Source organism: Lontra canadensis, unplaced genomic scaffold, assembly GCF_010015895.1.
Source record: "Lontra canadensis isolate GAN:19392208 unplaced genomic scaffold, GSC_riverotter_1.0 scaffold9, whole genome shotgun sequence".
Taxonomy (NCBI): Eukaryota; Metazoa; Chordata; class Mammalia; order Carnivora; family Mustelidae; genus Lontra; species Lontra canadensis.
In genome coordinates this window covers 21,396,308-21,404,906 of record NW_022631003.1, presented here as the reverse complement: position 1 = coordinate 21,404,906, position 8,599 = coordinate 21,396,308, and the positions used below count along the sequence as shown (strand labels likewise).

Sequence of the window (8,599 nt, the reverse complement as noted above, 5' to 3'; positions counted from 1 at the left end):
GCAAGGAAAGAAATACAGAGGCTACTGTCTCTGTTTCTATAACTGGTCACTCAGCTATCGCCTGGGGCCAACATCTCAGCTGGTAGGGGTTGTGTGTCTTTTGGGGTGAAGAGCCTCAGTCCCTTAGTCAGCCTAGGTGAGGGGACAGCAAACTCATTAATCATTTCAGTAGGACATGGTGAGAGACCAGGAACTCCCCTGGGCTCCTTCTACCACTGCCCCCTATTACTGTGTAGCTGTATTTCCATTTCATTGTCAGGCTCAATCCCTCTAACCAGCACTATAATCCTATTCATTCTGCTCCCCACCCTTTTATCTTCCCAAAGAAGTCCAGTGCAGACCAGGCAGCAATTTCAAATTCCAATTCAATGAAACTATCATTAGGTCTCTTGACGGGAACATGCCTCTTCCCTTGCTCACGGAAACTTCTAAACCATTGGAGTCCAGATCCATGAAAAAGTAGTACCAGGAATAAGGTAATGAATGGATGGTAAGCAGCCCTAAACCACACATGTCTGCTAGAAAAGTGATTAAAATCATTCTACAGTCCACATCTTCTGGGGTCCTCCTCCCCTCAGCTTTGGTGTGAGTTTTGCTGTTCATTTCCCTCCCAGATATATAAACCCCACCAATTTAAAGAAGGCGAGATTTATCATCATCCAATCCGGTGATTCTCAACTGAGGACAATTTTGCCCCTTAGGGAAACCTTTGGTAGTGTCTGAAGTCATTTGAAATAGTCACAACTTGGAGGGAGGGGTGATAACTGGCATTTAGTGGCTACTGGCCAGGGGATGCCCAGGAACCCTCCCCCCCAACAACAAAAATTTGTATGATCCAAAATGTTACAATGCTGAGAATGAGAAACCCTGATCAAATTAATTTATTTGCATAATTTGCTTCCCCCTCTAGAATGCAAGCTTTGTGAGAGCAGGGGCTCTGTCTGTCTTGTTTATTACTCTATGTCTGGAATGTGGAAGTGAACAAACATTTGATGACCACGTAAGAGATGAGTAGGTGCCTCATAGCTCACATCAGGTATTTTTAGATACATGCTCATATCCAAAAACTTGGCTCCTTGGGTTGGAAGCGTTAGTAATGGTAGAAGTTAGCATGACTTAAACATCTGGGGTGGCACAACTTCTTTGAATGTCCTAAGGTAGGTCTCTTCCCAACATGGCACAACAAGAATGCTCATAATTTTCCTTCACTTTAATTTTCTAACTCGAGTAAAATGTGCAGTCTTTACAGTGTCCTCAATTCCTTCATCCATTAAGTGATATTATTATCTGGACACTGTACTAGGTGCTGTCACCAAACAAAATGATGACTTGGGACTTGTGTTCAATAATTTGCACAGAGATTTGATATAATTGTTCTAGATTTATTTCTAACAGTTATAAATCTATTTCCCCTCTAGGAAAAGTGTTTCTCTGCCTCCCTTCCCATCTTCCCTTAACACCTCAGTTAAGCCTGGAAGAAAGACCAGGAGAGAAGAGTGGGGTGCCTTGCCCCCCAGCTCTGGAGTAGAGACTTGTCCCATCCTGGGTTTCCACACGGTACCTTCGCCATAGCTCTATGACAGCACTAATGGCCACTTCTCAGCACCTTTTTATTTATATGGCTTTGTCCTTCTCGCCAGCAGTAGGTCAAGCTCTTGGTGGGTCTTTTTATCCCAGGCACCAGGCACGCAAGATGGGCTCAATAAATGGTTATTGAAAAAATAAAATGCTTTTTGCCTACTTCACAATGTCACCTAGGGCACCCTTTGCCAACTTCACAATGTCACTCAAGGCATACTTTTGCCTACTTCACAATGTCACCCTACCTGGCACAGAAATGGGGACTTCCCCAGGGGCTCAGAAATAGATCTAGTTTCAATCCCGTCTGAATCACAGTCTAGTGGCGGCTCCAGCCAATGAAGAGAAAAGCAAAGGTTGGGAAGTCTTGGGCCCCAGCAAATGGGTGTAGGTTAAACAGCCTGAGCTGGAAGAGCAGTGATCCCTGAGGAGTACGGGCCCATCCAAGACACTGCAGAACGGCCCAGAACCGGAGCTGCGTGTAGGCAGGGGGCATGCATGTCACCGCTGCTCAGGGTGCCTCATCCCCGCCGCTGCAGACGAGTGGCCGAGAGGCCGACCCCGGCGACAGAGGCTGGCGGTGTTGACCTGATCGTGTCTGTTCAAGCCTTGGGCCCCAAAACTGCCCTACGAGCGCAGAGAAAGCGGCCGGGAGCCTCGTCAGGTCCCAAAAGCGCAGCCGGGGAACTTTCTCAGCCCAGCCCACAGGGTGCTAGAGGGTCAGAAAGGACCCGCCTTTGCCAGCGGGGCAAAGGTTGCTCCCGAGGCCACGTGAGGCTTCGTCGCCCCTAAAAGCCCCCACCCGGCAGGACTAATGGAAGAGTAAGGACGCCCCGACCTCGGAGACGCGGCGCCCCGCTGCCGGCTCCAGAGCCGCTCCAGCACCAGCTGCCTCGTCCCACCCGGGGCAGGTCGCGGCCGCCGAGCCATGCCCCGCCGCAGCCGGGACCTCGCGCTGCTCACGTCGCCCGCCCCGCCGCCCCTGCTGCCGCTGCTGCTGCTGGTGGTGGCCGCCGCGGTGCCGCCGAGCCTGGCAGGTGAGCGGTGCGCGCCCACAGGGCCCCCTGGGAGGGGGAGTCCGCAGACACGCGGCCCTGGGCGTCCGCCTGGCCCGCGCTGCGCCCGCCCGCCGCTCCGTGCGCTCCCGCCCGCGCCCCGACTCGGCCAAGTTGACCGCCAGGCGGTGACTGGGTTCTGGGTGGACGCGGAGGGCTGGAGGCACGACCCCAGCTCGCTCCAGGGCCGCCGGAGCTCAGAGATGGACTCCGGGAGGCGAACTTCAGAAGTGGGGTCTGGAGGCTTGGCGAACAAATCAGTGCGCTCCGGCGCGGCTCTTGGCTGGCTGAGCCTCGACTGGTCCCCCAAAGCGCAGCCAAAGGACATCTAAATATATTTATTCACATCATAGAGGTATGATTCCGGGCTGTCAGGTGTTTTTGTTTTTTGGTTTCGTTCTTTTTTTTTTTTTTTTTTTTTTTTCCCCTGAACTACCCATGACTTTGGTTTAAAGTAAGTGCAGTCTGGTATTGTCAGCTTGATAGGGGCCAGGCAGCGTGCTAAAGGGCTTTTCATACAGTGCTTACTAGAACTCTAAATAGGAGTGTTACCCTCAGTCTACAGACCATTCGAAATTGAGAGAAATTGAGGAGCTTGGGTTAAGATACACCGCAAGCGAAGGCAGAGCTGAATTGCCCCACAGTATTTACTTAACTACTCCCCTCTTCCTACAACAGGTTTTATCCCTACCAAAAAAAAAAAGTACCGGATTTGTCAGTTTTCTTCCCGATGGATAAGACTAAAATTAACCAAAGAAACTCGAAAGACTTCAAAAGTAATCTTAAGAGAGGATTAAGTTTGCTTTACTTCCAAGCCCTTTTCTGTGCTGACCTTGTGCAAGAATAGGGTGGTATAGGGTGGGGTTTCGGAGAGGGAACCCTTTCCCAAATGAGTGTACAGATTTACTACATCACCTTCCATCCACAAGAAACCGCAATTAGCAGATTTCACGGCCTTTGCTTTTGCAGCTTGCCCTCTTAACCACTCTTAAATCTTTCTAGACTTAAACTGCCTGGGCCTCTGGGATCAGAAGGCATACACCCCTAGGCTCCTGACTGTTGATTTATGTGCCCCATTCTGTTCCTTACCTGCACTGTGGAGGAGGCATTCCAGCCACCCTATGAGCCCAGACAACCTGCTCCTTCAGGCATACCTGGAACAGGCTAAAAGTGCTCCAGAAATGGAAATGGCTTCTTGTGTCTGGAATGCTGAGTGAAACCCTTCTAACTTCTCTGTTCTTTTGAATTGTGTGGATTGTTTAAAGTGTTCCTTAGATGGAGGGCAGTCTGAGGAGTGAGGTGGAGATACTGTTTTTCTGAAGATGAGGCACTGTTTATTCAAGAAGAGAACCCCTGGCAAGAAACAGCTTCTTAAACTGACTTCCCCAGATAGATACTCAGCTGAGGTCTGGCCAGGATGGTCAGGAGTCAAGGCAAAGACTGAGGGCATTTCTGTGGCCAGTGATCCTGACAGCACGGGGCCTGGCAATCCAAAGAAGACTTCTTATCATGGCCTGAGGAACAGCTGGTGAAACCCACGCCCACTCTTTCAAACAGATGTGAACCTTGTTTCCTTTGTTGCATCCAAACCAACCTGCTTTCCCGTGTAAATTTTTGGCTCTTTGTTTTACCCTTCTACTAGACTGCCCGGCACATGCGGGCAGAGAACAGAGCCTTTGCTACCTCTTTCTTGTCACGTTTTCTCTGAAGTGCCCAGCTCAGTACTCTGACTTTAATGGGTACCCAACACACACCAAAGGGATTGCATTTTCATCTTCCTGGAATGATCTTTATATCTACCAATGTGCACCTGTTAATCCAAAAATAACTTTGCAGATTCATTATTCCAGAAATATTGGCCAACAATTGCACATTCCTCTTAGCCTGTCTTCCAAACTAGTGTGGACTTCAGTCATATAATAGCATTGCCTTTATCCTTCCAGACTGGAGAGACCCATATTTGTTTCTGTAATTTTTCTTGGTGGTGTGTATAGTGAAGTCACACTAGAAAAGAGACGGGTTGGTTACTCAGAGATTTATAAGGTGCCCTGTGCCTTGGTAAAACTTGTTCCAAATCTGGCCCCTGGACTTGCAGGACTAGATTTGAGAAATGCATTCCTTCCCATGCTCCAGAGCCAATCAGATACAAAGAAGCTGATTCACCCTGACAGATACCAAAGTCTATTCACCAAAACACCCATAATGGATTTTTAGCAGATGGGACCTTTGCATAGCCTCCCCGGCCACTCTCTTGTAATCAGATTACACTAGAAAGATCCTCTCAGGGATTCTCAGGCTGGTTGCCTGCTGGATTTGCTTCCCAGGAGGGCTGATGCTTCAGTTAGCCTCTGGGTGCTCGTACTGGAGCTCACCTAGCACAGTTGGCCCTTGCCTCTGGGACACTGCTTTTTCCATGCTTCCATGGCTCACCAGTGCCCGCTGGAGACTAACACATTGCCTCTCTGGATAGGCCAGTACTTTTTTATTTTATTTTATTTATTTAATATATTTTTAAAGATTTTATTTATTTATTTGGCAGAGAGAGAGATCACAAGTAGGCAGAGAGAGGCAGAGAGAGGAAGGGAAGCGGGCTCCCTGCCTAGCAGAGAGCCCGATGTGGGGCTCAGTCCCAGGACCCTGGGATCATGACCTGAGCCGAAGGCAGAGGCTTTAACCCACGGAGCCACCCAGGCGCCCCAGGCCAGTACTTTTATGTGGTTGTGGAGAAGTTTGCCAATCTGGGAGTTGTTCAGGCTCCTAAAGGTGACTTGGTAGACCTTTGGTGGAGGCTGTTCTCAGTTGATCCTTTGATTCAGAGGGCTTTCTGATCTCTAGGTTCACTTGAGGTGGTGGCTCATTCCTTTTGTGGCAGTTCATTTTTGCAAGTTTAATACTAGAGAGGTAGTAGGGAATTCCAGAAACAGGAAGCACGGAGCCTAACTGCCTGCATTTGAATCCTGGTTCCAGTACTTACTGTGCGACCTTCAGCCAGTTATCTATCTCTACACCTCAGTTCCCTCATCTGTTAAACGGGGACTGGAGTATCTGCCTCCTAGGGTGTGGAACAGGGCCTTGTATACAGTAGGGGCTGCATAATTGAGTGACCGTTATTATTGGCCGTTGGAGTTGCTTTTTCCCTGGAAAGGCAGGACAGATCTTTGGATAAGGCAACCAGAACCACAGCCAATAATCTATGTGCTGTGAGGTAATAGCTTGTTATAAAAGCAGGGTTTTTCTTAATCGTGGCCCAGCGTTGCATGGACTTGGAGCATACAGGGGCACGTTGGGCGAGTGCTTCAGGAAACAGCGAGCAGAGCCCGAGGTAGCTTTCCTGGGTTACCACTGATTGGTTGCCATCACCTTGATTTTTCTAAGTGCCATTTTATCAACCATGCCTGCTGTAGCATTTCCCAGCTCTTCTCCATCTTTCTGAGCCCCACTAAATCTTCCTACAGCTCATCCCCACTGTCTTAACGTTTCAGATCCAAAAGAAGTCGGTGCTGTCGGTAAACCCAAACATTTTTTTCGTGCTTTCTATAAGTTTGTTATACAAGCTAAGTTCCAGAAGAATTTCTGCGGAAGTGCCCATTCCTCTTTATTGTTAAAATTTGTTTCCTAGTCCTTCTGGAAATATTAATCTGATGGCAAAGATCAAAATCTTTCTCCAGAAGAAAATGTTTAAAATATCCTCCCCTTCAGTCTTTAAATTGAGATGGAACATTTTATTTATTTTTTATTTTTTTAATTTTTTTTTTTTTTGTAGCTGTAAAATGACCTGAGGAGATAGAACATTTTAGACACATTTTTCATAATAGGTAAACTGCAAATCACGTGAACTTCAGCTTGGAACTTCTAACATGCAGAACAGAAATTATTGTTTTCACACATTTTTAGGCATTATTTTAATTTTTGTCACCTGTTATCTTTTGGGTTTTTTAAAAAAATTCTAAATTATCAAGGATTAACTCTCGAGTTAGCAAGATAGGTAGCAGCACCAAAAATGGAATGACTCCAAAGGATTTATCTTATTCAGCATTTTAAGTTTTTTTAAAATGCATTTATGCTTTGTCTTTTTTTTTTTTAATAGAGTAAGTTCCAGTTGCTCCTACAAGTTCTATTTCACAATCACTTGAAAATTTCACTCTAAGATGTGGCTAGAAAATTTATTAGTGTTTTTATGTTGTTTCTTTGCACTATGGCAAAACAGGAACTTACTCCGTGGGGTAAAGGAAACTAAGAGAGGTAGTGAAAATATGAGGAAACTTTGATCTAAAACTTGAACCTCTGTCTGCACAAACAATACCATATTACAATCTTCCAATGGGAAATTGTGAAACCTCTTGATTCAGAGCTTGCTTTGAAGTGTGTCCGCTAGCCTTGCAAATGAGTTACCAGCCCAGCAGGTGAGGTAATGGCGAGTTAATTCAAACCAGCATTTACACATCTAAGATTCCAAAATTAGAGCCCACACCCCGAAATCAAGAATGAATAGACAGAGACTCAATACCAGTCTGTCTCCTCCCCAGGCGGTGTGGAAGTTTGGGATGTAGGCAAGAAAACACTGTTCACCCCAAAGGAGTCAATACAATGAAAAAACAGATGCCACCCCCTGACTCTCAAGGAGCTTGTAACTAAATTTTTGAACCACATACATACAAATATATATAACTAAAGAGTGATGTAGATGAAGAGTGAGCTAACAGCGCCAAATGAGGGGCAAAGTTGACTTTCTGTTGACAGGACTTTTAGCAAAAACTCTGGTTGAAGCTAGCAGTGTAGACAGAATAGGTTCGTTCTGAGGGGATGAAGGAAAGGGATCTTTCCAGATCCAAGTAAATCTCCAGGATTTTTCTGTATTAGCACTTTGTTTCTTTGACACTGTTTTTTTAAAGCGGTATCCCTTTCTGCTTACCTAATATATTGGACAGAATATGCCTCCCACCTCACATCCCCTCACTGCTATCTGTGCGAGCTTCAGCTGCTGTAAATGCGAGGGGCCTCACCCTCACCCTAGCCCCCCTGAAAGGATACCTTGCTTTATACCTCAGGCTTCTCTAGCATCATAACCATTTCACACCGAAGCACTTGCAAACCTAGACAGAGGGATTTAACCCCTCACAGGGCAACTTTTGACCAATGCATGATGGGCAGCTGTAGTTAAATGTTCCTCCTTCCATCCCTGGGATGGGGTCCTCAGGGGCTTATCTCCACTCTTGTTTGGGCCATCTCAGATTGCACCTTTGAATTAGCTTTCTCTCCTTCCCTATTTCATATTCCCCATCCCCCATTCCCGTACCCAGAATAATCCCCCCTTCAGCAAGAGTCCTAGGCTCTGCTTTCTTCTGGGAGTGAGAGCAGAAACCCTTAGAATGTTGTTGCCTGGAGGCTGTTTATCATGAATCAGTTATTTTCTGCTGAAGAGTCAAAGCAAATCTAAAAACCAGATATCAATTTACTGAACCCTTTCAAAGAAGGAAGTAGAATGTCAACCAAGGTAGACCAAAAAATACAGAGACCTTTTGTCCAATGGACATAAAAGACAAAAATAATTTAAGGATCAGGATCAGAGAAGTGTCAACTAAACTCAATCTGAATAGATTAAGTTGCAATCTTAATTTTTAAAAATATTTTCTCTCATATTTTCTGTGTCTGCCCTTTCATGTTTCTTCCTCTTTTTCCCTATGTAACTTACTGAATATATTAGGTAAAATTGCATTGCTCCAGGTTAAAAAAACCACTTACTCTATCATGAATAAAGTGCCCGCCTGGAAAAATAGGTTCCAAATACAGGGGAGAGTGATTTGGGCCACTTACAATTATTTTACAAATTCTAAGACAGGGTTAGGATTTTTTTTTTCCCCCACTGAAAACAACTCATAGAAAATATTAGAATACACAAGTAAATAAATTTAATTTGGGCATTTAGGTTTTTATGTTGAGAGAAATATAAAAAGGAGGAGGCTTCT

The 8,599-nt window shown here is 45.8% G+C and overlaps 1 protein-coding gene across 1 annotated transcript in view; it reads left to right on the top strand.

Moving 5' to 3' along the window:
* Positions 1-2,277: 2,277 nt before the first annotated feature.
* PLBD1 (phospholipase B domain containing 1) overlaps positions 2,278-8,599 on the top strand; it is a 51,674-nt gene continuing 45,352 nt past the window's right edge. The window contains exon 1 of the mRNA XM_032855048.1: positions 2,278-2,615. Within this exon, the coding sequence (XP_032710939.1) occupies positions 2,507-2,615 (109 nt within the window). The 5' untranslated portion in view covers positions 2,278-2,506. The remainder of the gene's footprint in view (positions 2,616-8,599) is intronic.